This window comes from Rhinolophus sinicus, linkage group LG06 (assembly GCF_036562045.2).
Source record: "Rhinolophus sinicus isolate RSC01 linkage group LG06, ASM3656204v1, whole genome shotgun sequence".
In the NCBI taxonomy this organism is placed as follows: Eukaryota; Metazoa; Chordata; class Mammalia; order Chiroptera; family Rhinolophidae; genus Rhinolophus; species Rhinolophus sinicus.
The window spans coordinates 161,957,569-161,973,388 of NC_133756.1; the positions used below are offsets into that span (position 1 = coordinate 161,957,569).

At 59.6% G+C, this 15,820-nt stretch overlaps 3 protein-coding genes across 8 annotated transcripts; 1 reads left to right on the plus strand and 2 right to left on the minus strand.

Annotated features, from left to right (window-relative positions):
* The first annotated feature begins 2,217 nt into the window (after positions 1 to 2,217).
* Positions 2,218 to 7,582, plus strand: NDUFV1 (NADH:ubiquinone oxidoreductase core subunit V1). The gene is made up of 10 exons (XM_019737898.2): positions 2,218 to 2,389; positions 3,490 to 3,572; positions 3,646 to 3,816; positions 4,529 to 4,712; positions 5,476 to 5,665; positions 6,068 to 6,280; positions 6,446 to 6,612; positions 6,863 to 6,944; positions 7,174 to 7,319; positions 7,422 to 7,582. Exons 1-10 carry the CDS (start codon positions 2,318 to 2,320, stop codon positions 7,506 to 7,508), a joined length of 1,395 nt encoding a protein of 464 aa, XP_019593457.1. The 5' UTR covers positions 2,218 to 2,317; the 3' UTR covers positions 7,509 to 7,582.
* Positions 7,583 to 7,922: 340 nt separating this feature from the next.
* LOC109450513 (double C2-like domain-containing protein gamma) lies at positions 7,923 to 12,602 on the minus strand. 6 transcript variants are annotated; one of them, XM_019737901.2, is made up of 12 exons: positions 12,453 to 12,600; positions 11,684 to 11,741; positions 11,188 to 11,575; positions 10,920 to 10,999; positions 10,774 to 10,845; positions 10,526 to 10,635; positions 10,310 to 10,445; positions 10,127 to 10,180; positions 8,783 to 8,937; positions 8,598 to 8,679; positions 8,333 to 8,429; positions 7,923 to 8,247 (listed from the first exon to the last, which is right to left on the minus strand). In XM_019737901.2, exons 3-12 carry the CDS (start codon positions 11,438 to 11,440, stop codon positions 8,117 to 8,119), a joined length of 1,170 nt encoding a protein of 389 aa, XP_019593460.1. In that variant the 5' UTR covers positions 11,441 to 11,575; positions 11,684 to 11,741; positions 12,453 to 12,600; the 3' UTR covers positions 7,923 to 8,116. The 6 variants fall into 6 exon arrangements, with proteins under 6 accessions (XP_019593460.1, XP_019593459.1, XP_019593461.1 ...); XM_019737900.2 differs by having other exon boundaries at positions 11,188 to 11,496; positions 12,453 to 12,599; XM_019737902.2 differs by lacking the exon at positions 11,684 to 11,741 and having other exon boundaries at positions 12,453 to 12,602.
* Positions 12,603 to 13,554: 952 nt separating this feature from the next.
* Positions 13,555 to 15,717, minus strand: NUDT8 (nudix hydrolase 8). The gene is made up of 4 exons (XM_019737931.2): positions 15,358 to 15,717; positions 14,578 to 14,710; positions 13,961 to 14,038; positions 13,555 to 13,862 (listed from the first exon to the last, which is right to left on the minus strand). The coding sequence occupies exons 1-4, from the start codon at positions 15,549 to 15,551 to the stop codon at positions 13,635 to 13,637; spliced, it is 633 nt and encodes a 210-aa protein (XP_019593490.1). The 5' UTR covers positions 15,552 to 15,717; the 3' UTR covers positions 13,555 to 13,634.
* Between the last annotated feature and the right edge of the window lie 103 nt (positions 15,718 to 15,820).

The following is a 15,820-nucleotide window of genomic DNA, read 5'->3' on the forward strand; positions in this document are numbered from 1 at the left end:
ATGGATCTGAGGTTTCAAACAGCTCCAGGGTGCAAAGAGAAAATTGGAGGGGACGAGAGTCTGGGCAACCTCAAGGAGGCTTTGCAAAATTCCAGGTGAAAGCTGAGGGGCCATCACCAAGGGACAGGCCTGAAGGCACAGGATCAGGGAGTTCAGAAGGCAGAATTGGCAGGATGCAATGGATCTGGGGACAAGGGATCTTGACACCTCCCACTTCTGGCCTGGAGGCAGATACAACTTAGGATGGGACAGGCACAGAGGGACAGCTGAGAACACCGCAGAGAAGGAAGGTGACACTGAGTGGAGCCTGGCAAGCAGGTGCTCTAGGTGGGTGCTGATGGAGTGTCAGGAGACCTCAAGCCAAGTTCCGGCAGCTGTGCTGTCCTGGGCAGGCCACTCAGGGTCAATGATACAATCTATCCTCTTATGAAAACGGGCTCACCATCACTCCTATGCCCCAGGTGGCAGGAGGATTAAGCAGCTAACACATGGCAGGTTCTCGGCACCAAGGCTGGCACTGATGTTCAGGAGATCCTGCCCCTCACTCTCCATTTCCCACCACCATGCCCAGCCATCTCCGGTCCACAGCATCCCCAGGTTGCCTTCTCCTCCCAGCCTTCTGCTCCCTTGACCCAGTTAGAGAGGATGAGGAAGGAACCCATCCTCTGGCTCCACTGCCCCCCTTCTCCTGCCCCAAAGGCAGGGATCCATGGACTCAGGTCTGAGCCCGGGATTAGCTGTGTAATCCGCAGCTGTGTCTGGGCAATCTCTTTCCCCACCAAGGAGAGAGGGCTGGGGCTGGGAGCCAGAACTGCTGGGCCCTGGGCCCGGTACTGCCCTACCCATCTGTGAGACCTCAGACAAGGTGCGGATGCTTTTGGCGCCTCTTTTGGAAACACCACTGACATCCCACAATGACTGTCACACGTGTGTCAATTGTTCTGTGGGTTTGCTGTGGCGGGGAGTGGGGGGCACTCTCGGAAGGAAGGCAGGCCTGGGTTTGAGTCCAGCTCTACCCCTGAGCAGCACTAAATGGATGCCCATGGACTAGGGATGAAATCTCCACGGGCCTCAATTTATTTCATGTATAAAATGGAATGAACACCATCTAGGGCTCCTGTGGGGAGTATATGAGAAAATAAAGGCAAATGAGCTTTGTAAAGAGCACATTTTGTGAGAGATAAGAAAGGATGACGACAGGACAAGAGAACAGAGGAGCTGGGAAGAGAAAACCAAAAATGACACACTTATCTCAGAGCAGGGCAGTCTCTGAGACAAAGGGTTTCAGAGGACTGAAGAAGACAAGAGCTGATCAGGCTTCCAAGACTTCCAGAGAAGGCAAAGAACAGAGGACTTCCTCAGGTTAGGGGAGTGCACACTCCGGGGGAGGGCAGCCACACAAACGCCCTAAAGCCCCATGATAAAGGGGTCCTGAGCAGAGGGGACGTGACATGGTCTGGGCCGGAAGACCCTGGAAGGGAGGGGCCGAGTCCCTAAATGCCGGGCCCGGGCCCCACTGAGAAAGTAGTAGAAGCCACTGCGGGATTTCGAGCAGAAGCGCCAAGTGCTGGACTCTCCGGACACGGGCTGAGGAGGGGATGGTTGGGAGAGCTTCACAGCACCAGCAAAAGGATACGCCACCCACTGCCCATCTCCATCCTCTCGACCTCACCCAACATCTCTTCTTGGAAGACCCCCGCCATCAACCCCTGCATACCTCTGGAGCTGGGGCGGGGGAAAATCACAGTCTAGGAGGGCTTGGACTGGGATAGAATAATTACAACATAGTTACAAGGGACTGGGATAGAATAATTACAACATAGTTACAAGGGTCAAGCTGTAACGGGCCTGATTTGTCCTTCCCCCTGCCCCCCCTATACTTGTGCATACAGCAGGTGCACACTAAATGCAGAACCTGTAGAAAGTGATAAACACCAGAACCCGGCAGAAGGTAACATGCGAAGTTTGTTTACTTGAGGTTTGAAAGGCTAGGGGACCGGAAGCGAATGCGAAGAAGCCGAGCGGGCAAATGGTTGTGCCAGTGAGCAAGGGCTTGCCAGCCAGGTGGCGGAAGGAAGGCAAGGGCGATGCTGGCGGGACTACATCTCCCAGCAGCCTCAGCGCTGACGCAACTTCCGGTCCATCTGCCCTCCCCTGAGGAGGCGGAATCTAGGGCGAGGTGGGAGAGGCGCAGGGATGCCTGGGCGCGGGACGCGGGACGTACTTCCTGTGCGCCGTCTAGCGTCTCAGTCGCTCCGGTTCCTCTTGCCTTAGAACGTGAAGGTGACAGCGAGAGGTGACCGGGCTGGTTTCCGCGATGCTGGCGGCACGGAGGCTGCTCGGCGGGTCGCTCCCCGCGCGGGTGTCTGTCCGCTTCAGCAGCGACACGGTGAATCCCGGGCTGGCTCGATTCAGGGGTATTCGCGGGCGGGTCTGGCTGCCGCGCCTGTGCGCGCGCTGTCTCTCGGGTCTGTAGTGCGTCCTGGAGAACCCTCCTCATCTTCTCAGCCCTGCGGGAAGGTTACTTCTCTGGGCTTGGTGTAGAAGGGCGGGGAACGGGTCCCCACGGGAGTCTGACTCCATCACCCCCACCAGCGCTCCGGCTCCTTGGTTTCCCTTATTTCACTGTCCCGCGGCCTAGCGGGAGATTGTGCAGGTGGCGAAGGATCCGAGTCTTATTCCTTCCGTGCCGTAGACTTGTCGGGCGTGACTATATCGTTGTCCCATTTTACAGATGCAGAAAACAGTTTTGGAGAGGGATGTGTGCCTCCCCATTCCCGGTCCGGAGCTCTGCTCCCTGTAGTGCCTTTTAAGGGGATGGAAGTCTGGAAGCCAGTTCCCCATAGTCCTCAGCTGGGATGCTCACCACCGGGTTATGTGGCGTTCCAGACCCCACCTCTTCTCATCAGTGTTATCCCAAATGGGTCTCCCTCCATCACCTGGGTCCCAGCCCTAGTGAGGCATTTCTTTCCCATAACTAAACGCATTTTGCTTCCAACAGAGTTAGTAATAGAAGGCCCTGGCATACCTAAGTCTTGGTCCAGTAGGACAGCCAGACCAGTAAATGGACACGACATCACACTGGGACCAGGGAGGTGCTGTGGTCCAGATGTGGGCTTTGGCCACAGGCAGACCTGAGCTCAGACTCCACCTGCTGCTTTTGGCTGTATGCCCATCCATATATTCATTTTGCTCTCAGCCTCAGTTTTCTCCTCTGTAAAATCATTCCTGTCTCAGGGTTATGAGGATTTTGGATTTTGGCAGTGAGATTTTGGATGTAAAATGCTTACTCTAGCGTGTGTTGAACAGGAAGTGCTTACTAAGCGGTGGTGGTAGCTACCTTGCTACAAAGGGTTCTGTGGTTAGGCCCCTACCATCTCCCCAGCCCAGCCCCCTCTAATCAGGAGGACCCAAGAATCTGTAGCTTCTGGCCTGGCCCTTCATGACCCAGAGCTCTGCTGGGTCTCCTGACCTTCTGTGTCCCCCCAGACAGCACCCAAGAAAACCTCATTTGGCTCACTGAAGGATGAAGACCGGATCTTCACCAACCTGTATGGCCGCCATGACTGGAGGTGAGATGGGGCCCTTCGCCGGGTGGGTCCCGGTGCAGGGCCTCCTCTTTACTGCCTTCCCTACTCTGTTCAGGCTAAAAGGTGCCCAGAGTCGAGGTGACTGGTACAAGACAAAGGAGATCCTGCTGAAGGGGCCTGACTGGATCCTGGGTGAGGTGAAGACGTCGGGCTTGCGGGGCCGTGGAGGCGCTGGCTTCCCCACTGGCCTCAAGTGGAGCTTCATGAATAAGCCCTCAGATGGCAGGTGTGTGTGGGCAGGCAGAGGTGGGGGTGCAGGAGAAGCCTCAGGGTGGCATGGCTTACCCACAGTGGTTTCCTTGGAGTGAATAAAGGGGGAGGAAGTTACCGGAGCTTCAGTAGGTGCGACTCAGTTCTCTGGTCTTCCTCAGGGGAGACTTGAAGGGTAGCAGAATCAAAACAAGACTTTGACTCACACAAACTTAATTGGTCAATTCTTAGCTCTACCTTCTAATCGTATAGCTGTGGGCAGTGCCCTGGCCTTTATGAACCTCAGTGTTCTTTTGTATAAATGGGTATTACATTGGGCAGGGATTAAAGAGATAAGGTTCGTATAGCTTTTGGCCCACACGTTGGTCAGCACGTAGGAAACAAATGATAAACGTCAGCTACTTTACCTTTTGGCCCCAGAGATATGGCGGAGGTTCAGGAAGGCTCTATGTGACCAGAGCAGAGTTTGGGCTCCCGGGAAAGCACAAGGAGAGACATTTGGACTGAGCAGAACGAAGACCTTTCCTGTGGTAATAGACACCCAAAGGTGGAATAGGCAGTGAGCTCCTTGTCGTTGGTGATGAGCAAGCAGAGCCCCTGGGAACCTGTTGGGAGGGCAGAGAACTGACTGTCAGAGGAGGCATCTTTGAGGCTTCCCTGGGTAGAGTGGGGGTTGAAAGCCCAGTGCTGGTGGCCCTGTAGTCTAACTGACCTGCTGGTCCCGACAGGCCCAAGTACCTGGTAGTAAACGCAGATGAAGGGGAGCCCGGCACGTGCAAGGACCGGGAGATCATGCGGCACGACCCCCACAAGCTGGTGGAAGGCTGCCTAGTGGGGGGCCGAGCCATGGGCGCCCGTGCGGCCTACATCTACATCCGTGGGGAATTCTACAATGAGGCCTCCAATCTGCAGGTGGGCCAGAGAGGGCACTCACACGTCTCCTTACCTGGCGTAGTTGTTCTTAGGTTTTAGCGCCTGAGCTGTCTGGGGTAGAACTGGGAGAGTGGTGGTCACTCCTGCGTGCATTGTGAATGGGGCATAGACCCCAAAGCCTTCCCTGGGCTCTTCCTCTGTGCTCCAAAGCCTTCCAGGGCTCCACTAGTCCTAGGGGAGCTCAGAATGAGGGCATGTTTCCTGCAGCAGGGTCAAGGGGTCATTTCAGTAATTAACTCGGTGAGGTCTATAGTGACTGGTGCAGGGCCAGAGTCACGCCTTTCTGTTAGGTTCCTGCACAGCAAGCTGAGGGATACGGGAATAGCACCTGGAACAGTGCCTTAGCACATAATTGCATTGTGTATAAGAGTTATTATGATATATTTTAAGATAAACGTCTAGGGTCTTTTCCTCTACTGCAGAAGTAGTACTGACTCATTATAAAAACAGGAAATCACACGCACAAGAGAAGAATCTCCCACCTAGAGAAACTACTTGCTAAATTTTCATTATTTCCTAAAATCTTTCCTTTAAACACACATAGTTGGAGAATCTTTAAGTGTTGTTATAATAGCACACACACTGTAGAAGTCCCCACCCTCGCCCAACGTGTCCTCCATTCATGCCCAAAGGGAGCTTTTGCCCTGAATTTGGTGATAGACTCACAGGGCCTCTACCCCTTCCCCCCATATGCCATGTTCCTGGACTCTCGGGGACCATCCCTCATCCCCCTGTCCCACAGGTGGCCATCCAAGAGGCCTATGAGGCTGGTCTGATCGGCAAGAACGCCTGTGGCTCCGGCTATGATTTTGACGTGTTCGTGATACGGGGGGCTGGCGCCTACATCTGCGGGGAGGAAACGGCGCTCATCGAGTCCATTGAGGGCAAGCAGGGCAAGCCCCGCCTGAAGCCACCCTTCCCCGCAGATGTGGGTAAGACACAGCCCATTACTGAGTCTTCGTCTGTGGCATCCGCGATCTGGCTTCAGGTCCCCCCGGTCATTCTTAGAGTATTTCTGAGTTTCTTCTGCACTGGGGGCCGGATACAGAAAGTAGGGGGGCAACAACAGAGGCTGCACCAGTTCGCCCACCTCAGCCCGCCTCAGCCCCCACAGGAGACACCGAAGTCCCCTGCAGCCCTCTGGGAGCGAAGGACAGGGTGGTGAACAAGGTGCTGCAGCTCCTGCCGGAATTTGGGTTCCACTGGGGATGAGTGATAAAGTGGTGGGGAGGGCACTCTCTGCCACAGAAGCAGGACCCCGGGACAGATCCCATTGCCAGGAAACCTGTCCTCACCCCTGGCAGCTACCAGTCTCTTATCCCATTTCCCCACAGGAGTGTTTGGCTGCCCCACAACTGTGGCCAATGTGGAGACAGTGTCTGTGTCCCCCACCATCTGCCGCCGTGGGGGTGCCTGGTTTGCCAGCTTTGGTCGCGAGCGCAACTCAGGCACCAAACTGTTCAACATTTCTGGCCACGTCAACCACCCTTGCACCGTGGAGGAGGAGATGTCTGTGCCATTGAAGGAACTGATTGAAAAGCATGCCGGTGAGGCCGGGGGCCACACGGGGGGACGGGGCAGGGTGTCCTTGAAGAACAAGGGCTGGAAGGGCCTTGGGGTGGGCGTGGGGGCTGACAGGACTGGGCTCAGGACTGGGCAGGTGTGCCGGCCCCAGCCCTGACCATCCTTTTGGGGACTGACGGGGGCTTCAGGGGGAGTCACGGGCGGCTGGGACAATCTCCTTGCTGTGATCCCCGGCGGCTCGTCCACCCCACTGATCCCCAAGTCCGTGTGCGAGACGGTGCTGATGGACTTCGACGGACTAGTGCAGGCGCAGACGGGCCTGGGCACAGCCGCGGTGATCGTCATGGACCGCTCGGTAAGGGCTGGCCCGCGCGCCCCACGTGGCCCTGCCTTGTGCCAGTCTGCCTAGGACCCCTCCCCGGGCTGCTCTCAGAACGTTTGCCAATTCTCGGGTCCCCGTTCCTGTAGCCCGAGATACAGTGAGGTGGGGGAGAAGGGAGCAAGGCAGCTGTGGGGGAGGGTACCCCTGGAGTGGGCAGTATGGGGAGGGTCGGGGAGGCCACTCCTGGCCTTGGGTGCCTGCTCACTGTCCCTTGTCTCTCCAGACAGACATTGTGAAAGCCATCGCCCGCCTCATTGAGTTCTACAAGCACGAGAGCTGTGGCCAGTGCACCCCATGCCGCGAGGGTGAGCGCCCCAGGCAGGGTGGGGGCTTTTTCTATGGCTCACCCTGGGCCTGTGTTGGGCATATGACAAAGGTGGGGTGCGCTCCGAACCCTGAATTAACAAATGCTGCCTCCCGGCCTGCTGTGGCTTCTCTTAGTCCCCACCCGCTGTGACCTGTACCCCCTCAAGTGCCATCCCCCACAGCCTGGCTAGAGGGGCCCACCAAGCTCTCTTGCTGCCGTGGCTGCAGGTGTGGACTGGATGAATAAGGTGATGGCCCGCTTTGTGCGGGGGGATGCCCGGCCGGCCGAGATCGACTCGCTGTGGGAGATCAGCAAGCAGATCGAGGGCCACACCATTTGTGCCTTGGGCGACGGGGCCGCCTGGCCCGTGCAGGTACTCACTGCCCAGCTACATGGCACTAGGGTGGGGTGCCGGGAGCCCAGGGCAGTGGGCGATTTTAGACCCCAGCTCACACAGTGCCCCTCCCCCTCGCAGGGCCTGATCCGCCACTTCCGGCCGGAGCTTGAGGAGCGGATGCAGCAGTTTGCCCTGCAGCACCAGGCCAGGCAAGCCGCCTCCTGAGCCCAACCCTGGCTGGCGTCCATCTGTCTGGACCACTGGACAATAAAGCGAGTGCTGCCCACTCTCCTGTTGCAGCTGCTCTGCGGCCTTGCTCTTTACCCTGCCACCTGCAGCCCATTACTCTGAGAGGCCTGTTTCCCAGACAGAGGTGGAGGCTTGGGAGGGATAGGTCAGCTCAAGGTCATGTCACTAATGTACACCTTGGCCTCTTGTGGGTCAGTGAGTCTCCTAGACCATCCTGAGCGCCAGCCCTCGGTGTAGGAAGCAGCGGTGGGGAGAGGGGCTCTCCCTGGTGGGTGAGGGGAAAGCTGTGGCCTGGGGTCTAGACCTGGGCCTCTAGAGGGTGGGGCAAGGAAAGCAGGGCCCAGACTGCCCTAGGAGGCGATGGGCAGGGAAAGAACAGGCTCGGTCTGGTCTGGTTTGGACAAAAGGTTTATTCTTGCTTCCTGGTTTGGCAGTGGGCAGATTTGAAAGATCAAGGGAGGAAACAGTTTGACTAGGGGCTGGGCACAGTAGGTGAGGCAGTGCCAGGTCCTCGCAGCTCTGTGGAGACGTCCGTGGGTCAGTTTGGGGGAGAAGCGGTGAGCAGGGTCAGGGCAGGTGCCCTGCTAGGCGCTGAGCTGGAAGGGCGCGCTGTCCAGTGCATGCCACAGCTCCAGCCTGCGGTCGCTGTGGGTCAGGCACTCGCACCAGTGCCGCTGGCGCTCCCCACTGGCTCGGCTACTCAGCTGCACCCCACCTGGGTTGGAGGATAGGGCTCAGGAGCTGTGTGGGAGCCCATTGGGCCCCCTCCCCCCGCCCAGCTCCCCTGCACCCCCACTCACCAATGAAGTCGTTGGCTGTGCCCAGGTCATAGTCCCACACAGACACCAGCAGTGTCTTCTGGGCCAGCTCCTCCCTCAGGCCAGCGTAGAAGAACTCCTGCAGGGAGGGGGACCAAGGCAGGAAGGATGTGGCCTCAGAAGCAGGCTCAGGCGGTGAGTGGCTCAGCTTAGCTGGGACCTGCGCTGTCTGACTGAGGCAGGATGCTGATGCCCCCCACCCCCCCGCCAAAGCAGCCAGGAGTGTCCTGGCCCAGCCCTGACCTACCTCATTGAACTCGGGGTTCAGGGTCTTCTTCCGAACGCTGGTCTTGTATTTAGATTTCTTTCCCACATTTGGATGCAGGAAACTGGGGAGGATGGGGTCAGGTTGGGTGTGGTCCTGCAGAGGTGAGCCCCAGAGGGTCTCTGAGGAACCCCCATGCCCTCCTGTCTACCCCTGTTCACACTCACAGGCGGACGAAGGGGTCTGAGTAGCCATTGGCATCCATGGGGGCGAGGTGGGCGCAGCGCAGCACACCCACCAGCAGGCCACCCCGCTGAGAGCTGTAGCACAGCGACAGCAGGACGCGCCCGCGCTCCTCCCCGGCCACCTCTGCCTCCACCTCCTGCGGGGTAGGCTGGGGTCAGCCCCTGGGTGGCCCAGAGCCCACCCACCCACCAGTGGTGGCCAGGATGTGAGGATTCAAACTGGCTGCAAAGAAATTGGCCAGTGACTTGACTTCATGATTCAATTTCCAGAAAGAGCCACTGACCTGGTGCCCTGGAAGGGGACTTAATGAGCCAACTGTGCCCTCGAGGGCCTAAGAAGGGGAGGGAATTGCCCAGGCAGGTCAGCTCAGTGCGTCTTTGTCCTGGAGAGGAAGGACACTGATGGCGCCGAGTGCGGCAGACATGCTAAGAGCTGCCTAAATGGCCTCCCACTATGCGCTCATTGCCCCCTCCTGCAGGGCAAGCCCTGCCTCTGACGCAGCTCTGAGAGGCTGTCTCCACCAGGGACACACCGGTCTTTTCAGTGACAAAACCCACCTTCTTTCCCCACCACCCTGGGGACCAGGTGCTGAATGTCTTTTGCCACACTTGGCCCCTGGTGCTTCCAAAGGACTCGGGAGGATGTCTGGGAAGAACGTGCTTCTCCCACACTTAGCATAGGATTCAATTAGGAGAAACCCAACCACCGTGCCGTATTCGGTTCTCAGGAAGTGCTCCGCGAGCACCCGTGCACCGTGGCACTGCTGTGTGGGGTCTGGGACAGCACGTGGGCGGTACAGGGTGCCTGCCCCACCTTTGGACTAGCCTGGCCATGGTTTGGCAGTAGCTGTAGTAACTCCGGCCCTTCCATCTGAGGGACTTCGGCCAGCCCTGCCACAGCCTGGCAGGTGCCCATCCCTGCCAGGCAAAAGGGGATCTGGCCTAGTCTCTCGGGCCCCCTGCAGTCACTGTCACTGCCTCTTGACAAGGGCCTGTCTAGGGCTACCAGCCCCAGGAGTGGCACCCACACTACCCCAGGGGCCATCCTGGCAGTCAGGAAACCTCACCTGGTCCAGTACCCCTGCCCTCTCAGCTCATTGGGCCACGGACAAATCCCATCTCTGCTTCAATGTGGCCTGGGTCTCTGCCCCCTGAGGGCTGCTCTAGCACGGACGTCGCTGTCCCCCAAGGCTCCGAGCACTCACAGATCCTATGAGACGGCCTCAGTCTCTCCAAGCCCACCTCGGCCCCTGCCTCATGCACTTCAGCCTGGGCCACCCCAGGCCCGTCCCTTCCATATCCCTGCTCACCTGCTGTCCTACCCACCTCCTCATACAGGGACATGCCACGGGCTGTATCCAGGCTCTTGGGTCTCTTGGTCTGAAAGCATAGAGCTGTCACCTTGACTGGACACTGTCCAGGTGCCCTTCCCTGCCCCTCCCCTCTCTAGCTTCCCCATCACAGCTTCCTGGGCCACGGAGCCCCACCCCGTGCACCAGCCCCACTCACCAGCCTCCGCTTCTCCAGACACACATCGAAGCTGCTGGCTCGGTTGGGCACCAGCTTCCTCAGGGGCACCCGCAGCTCCCCCAGGGGAGGCGCCTGCCGCCGTCGCCGCAGCCATGGGTCCTCACACACACACAGCCTGGTGGCCACCAAAGTCACCCCTGGCCAGGCAAGCCCCCACCCCGCCCTGCTCCCTCAGGGCCCAGGCCCAATGCTCACCGCAGGGTCTTGCGCCCAGCGTCCTGGCAGGTGAAGCCGTGATAGGTAAGTGTCTCTTCCCAGACAGGTCCCCTTGTACCCCGAACCGTGCGTGTCCGCAGCTGGCTGGCCTGGGGGCCAGGCAGCGTGGGTCAGGGCTTCTTCAGCTCCCAGGGTCCCACCCTCCTGATGGGATCCCCAGTTGCACATTCCAGCAATGGGGAGCTCCAAGCTGGGTGTGTGGCCAAGGGCAGCAGTAGGGGCCTCACCTTGCTGGCCCCTGGAAGCAGATTGGCTTTGACATAGGTGTCCACGGAGCCTGAGGCTGGTGGCTTGAGGCCCTGAGAAGAGACTGGATGTGGGGCAGGCCTGTGGCTCAGGCCCATGGCCCGGGGACCCCCATCCCCATCCTTACCTTGGCACGGTGAGCTGTGCAATGCAGGGCACTATTGTCCGCATCGAAAAGAAGCGTGAACTCAAGGGTGCCCAAGGCAGCTAAGGGCAGGTGGCAGGCAGGGTCAGTTCCTACCTGAACCCCTCCAGCTCCTGCCCCCCCCCCCCCCACACACACGGCGTCATGCCTCCTGCCTTGCCCCTCTCCGTCCTCAGATGCATGGGATGCCCATACCGCACCCTGGCTGTGCTGAGCCTAGGGCGTCCCCCTTGTCCCCTGCTCCACTCACTGCTGTCATCTGAGTCTCCCTCTGGCTCTGGGTCCGGCTGCAGCTGGGGTGCAGAACTGATGGTAGGGGCCACTGCAGGGTGCAGGTCTGGGGTGCGCAGGGCAGGCTCAGAAAATGGGTAGAAGTGCGGGAAGTAGTCAGAAATGAGGTGGATAGGCCGGATGGGGCCTGGGCTCACGTCGATGGCCATGTGCTCCTGCATGCTTACCCGCTGTGGCCGCCTCCTGCTTGCTGCTGCCGCCGTGCCCGCCATGGGGGCTCAGGCATCGGGCGGATTCAGAGAAGCCCTGCAGACTGGGGATGAGGGGACTGCACAGGGCCAAAGAGACAGGGCGAAGACACATCACTGAAGGTGCTGGGGCTGGAGTCCTGGGGTGGCAGCCAGGATCTGAGGACAATGCAAGGTCAAAGCAGGTGGGGTGGGGGAGAAGTGGGGGGCTCCAGCCTTGGGGGGGGTGACCAGAGCGCAGGCAGTCTGGCGGGCTGGGCTACTTACGCCTCTGAGAGCTCCTCCATCTGGTTTGGTTCACTGCTGGCGCTGCATGTGCGCCTGACTGAGATGCCCGTGAGAGCAAGTGTGACTAAGGGCCTCCCGGTACCCATGGGGGAGGGGCTGGGGCTCAGGACCCACCTCCAGAGCTCAGGAGATAGCACCTCCCTGGCCTCCCTTCTCCTCCCTCACCACTCCCCCCCAACCCCCCATTCACATGCTGTCAGAGTTATTTTTACCACCATCATGAGGCCCTGCTCCGGGGTAAGGCTGGAGAGCCAGAGGTGACACACGGGGTGAGGGACAATGAGAGGTGTGTGGGGAGGAGGTAGGTGAGATGGGAGCAGCGCAGGAGGAGAGAGCATGTGGGAAGGTGTATGGGAAGGGGGGGGAGTGCGGGGCACTTTGGGAGGTGTGGAGGGAGTGCTTGGGAAGGTGAGGTGGGAGGGCTTCTATGGAGGGGGCGGGGCACCGGGGGAGGAGGGGGGCACCCGGGAAGAGGGCTTCTGCAATCTGGTCCCTTTGCAGCTCAAGCTTTTTATAACATAGATCACTTCAACACCTCTCCCCTCTCTGGTCTTGGAATAAAATCCTAACCCATCACTGAGCATTGTCCCCTTGGCTCCGCAGGGGTCCCCTAGGTGGGGTCGCCCCGCCCCTGCATCTACAATTTACTCTTCTTGGTTTCCTCAAACACCCCAAGCTTTGCGCATGTGCTGCTCCTTCTGCCCCGCCTTCCCTCCCCTGCCCTTTAACCCAGCCCATTCCTGCTCACTTTTGGTTTCAAGGTCACTCTGAAGGAGAACTTGGCTGGCTTTTGCCTGCTCAACCTTCCCTCTTCCCAGTGGTCCTTTGGAGGCCACCCCTTCCCTACTCTCAGTCCAGGAGGCTCATCCTCGGGATTCCCCAGACTTTGCCCCAGACTCTGCCAATCAATGAATTCCAAAGCCAGCAGGCCACATGACAGGCTCAGGGAAGGGCATGTGACCCAAGGCAGGCCAATACAGTGCAATTCTGGGTTAGACTGGCTGAGAAAGAGAAGCTGTGCTTTCCGTTGAGGGAACACTGGTGCTGTGCCATCCTAGAGCTGTTGCCCTCTCCTCACCTCTCATCCCTGTGGATTGGAGAAAGCTCCTGAGAGTGAGGCCAACACAGTGGGAAGCACAGAGAAAGAGCCCTGGATCCAGCCATGCCTGAAGCTAGTGATCTCTGGAGTTCGTAATCACCATCTCTCTTTTGGCAAAGTCAGTTAGTAGATGGAATTTTCTATCGCCTGTCCTGGCTACTACTGCCCACCACCATGTCACGGTCAGACCACCGACCCCCTCAACTCTCACAGAACCCTGGTCTACATAATCGATGTATAATTCCACTATTATCTGCGATCAATTACTGTGCAATCACATGATTATCTGTATGATCTGGTCTAAGGTCTACCGCAGAGGCCAGGCCACATCTGGCTGGTCTGCAGATGTGGCCCCAGCACAGCAGCTGGTGCATGGTGGGCACTGGCAGTAACATGCAAGGCTCCCCTCCAGACACCTGCAGCCCGGCATGGAGGAGGGAACAGTACAGCAGCCAAGAGTTTGGGCTTGAGTCAGAGAGGGCCTGGTTCGAATCCCAGCTTGGGGTAACATTGGGCAAGGTGTCTCTCGTCCCTGCGCCCCCGTCTCGCCAGCCAGGGAGTGTTGGCCCCACCGCATAGGGCTGTGGTGAGGGTGAAATGAGAGATGATGCCAAGTACCTAGCACACACTAAGTGCCCACTGAGGTGGATGACAGTGTGATTGGACAGAGGCACCCAAACCAGGCGACCAGCTGCCCTGTGGGGTTTGCCCGAGGGAAGGGCCCCGACGCAGAAGATATAAGTGCCACAGAGTTGGTAAAGGCTCTTTATTCAGTCCTGGAGTGGAGCTGGTCTGGCAGGGGGAAGGCAGGGTCCACGGAGGGCCAGGTCTTCAGCCCCTGGACAGCCCAGGGAAGAACAGGCGGGGCTGGTAGGCACCAGGTGCCAACAACTGCAGGGTGAACTCGGTGATGATAGCTGTGAGCCCCCAGACACGGTGTGGCCCATGGAGGAAGACAGGTAGTGTGTAGCGGAAGTGGCCACCCTGGCAGAAGTGGGTATAGCCCTGGTTCTGCGCCTGCAGCAGGTGGGCTAGGGGCAGTGCAAACACGTCATCCACCTGTGAGTAGGAGGCAGTGAGAGGGTGGACGGAGGACTGGCCACTGCTGCTGTCCCCCATTGGGACAACCCAGTTCCTCAGCTGCCCCCCCAACTCACCTCCTCGGGGTTGGGCTTGAGGCTTTGGGGATCCAGTGGGCCCACACCGGCAAGCACGGGCACCACCGTGGCCTTCCTCTGGTGCAAGAAGGCAGACAGTCAGGGGAGACATGGCCTTGGCAGGGCTTTGGGACTGGGAGGGGAGCCTGAGAGGAAGACCCCATCTTGCCCTCGAGGCCTTTAGCAGTCAAGGCCAGGTCCACCTGGTCCCTGCCCTGGGGCTCACTCCAGCCACGGCACTGACTCGCGCCTGCATTCAGGCCTTTGGGCCCTCCACTTAGAACAACCGTCCCTTACTTTTACTACCCTAAAATCTGCCACTTGTCATTCAATCCCTTCCTACCCTGTGAAGCCTTCCCCAACCCCCATCCACTAAGCTGAGCAAAGCTGGCACACCCCGGAACAACTTCCACCCTGGGACGCTGTGAAAAGGGGATGAAAATACCCCTGGCCCCTCTCTGATGGGTTGTATGGGGATAGCCGACTTCCAGGCAGGTGTCTGGTGCTCCACTGCCTTCTACGTCTGCCAGTCCATGACCATGCTCCCTGTGCCTGAGCAGGCAGAGTGGGGGAATGGGGTAAGGGCTGGCAATGGCCTCAGGGCCTGGTGGGCTCACCTGGTCATACACGGGCTGTAGGACACCCCACACATGGTCCTCAGGCACAGCCAGGCCCAGCTCCTCGCGGGTCTCCCTCAGGGCTGTGTGCACCACGTCGTGGTCCGTGGGGTCACACTTGCCACCTGGGAAACTAAACAGGCACAGGCAGCCTGGTCCTTGGGCTGTTAGGGCCATGGAGGGGTGGGGATGACAGCTGTGGCAAAGGGTCAGTGACCCACCTAAGCCTCGGCCCCTAGTTTGCAGTGAGGCCTCTGGCAAGTCACAAGATCTCTCCAGGCTCAGTTTACTTCACTGAGCAGTGGGGGTAAGGGAGAGAGGCCCTGGAGCTTAGACACAAATTCTGTCTATGGTGGCCCCAGTGGCGCTGAAATTGACCCTAAGGTGTCCCCAGTTCCCGCCGAGGGCGGAGTCAGGGCAGGAAACCAGGAAGCCCCGTCCAGCGCTCTGGCTAGGCTCTGGGACCCGAAACTCCCGAGAGTCGCCGGGAGAGGGCGGAGTCCTGCCTTTTTAGAGAGTGGGACACTGCTTAGAGAGGTGTCGCCACCCGAGGAGGTGCGGACGCGCCTGGGGGGCTCAGCAAGGCGCCCAGGCTGAAGCATTCCCAGGCTCCGGGAGGAGGGCGCGGGTCGCCCACCCGGTCAGAGCCCGGGGCCGCCGTGCTCTCCGCAGACCCACTCTCCGAGGCTCGGAGAGGCTAAGTGCCTTGCCCACGGTCCCAGCGGTCTCTGGGGTTCAGCGGCTCCTCCGAAAAGGGAGAAGAGTTCTCGGGAGGTGTACCTGACGTCACCCTTGTGCCTCCCGGCCAGGCGGCTGGACCGCAGCGTGTAGAGCAGCGCCGGGACCCCGCGCACGGAGCACAGCGGCACAAGCACTGCGGCCGCCGCGGGCCGCGCGCGGAGCCGGGCTGTAGCCTCCGCCAGCAGCCGCCGACAGCGCCACTCGCCCTCCGCCGACAGGCAGTTGGGCAGCATGTCCGGCCGGGCGCCGCCGGGACAAGGGCGCCGGGCTTCGGGGGGAAAGGGGCGGGGCAGCGCTCACACTCCTGTGAACCTGGTGGGGGCCGCGGGAGGAGTCGGCCCTAATGTCCCGCCCGGTCCCTTGTGGCTCGTAAGCTGTGCCAGCTCCTTTGGGGGCGGGGCTCCACGGGACAGGGCGGGGCCTCCACAGGACGGGGCGGGGCCCCAGACGGGCGAGCGGCGGGCGGGGCTTGAGGGAGAGCCTTCGCTCTGAGATCGGGGCG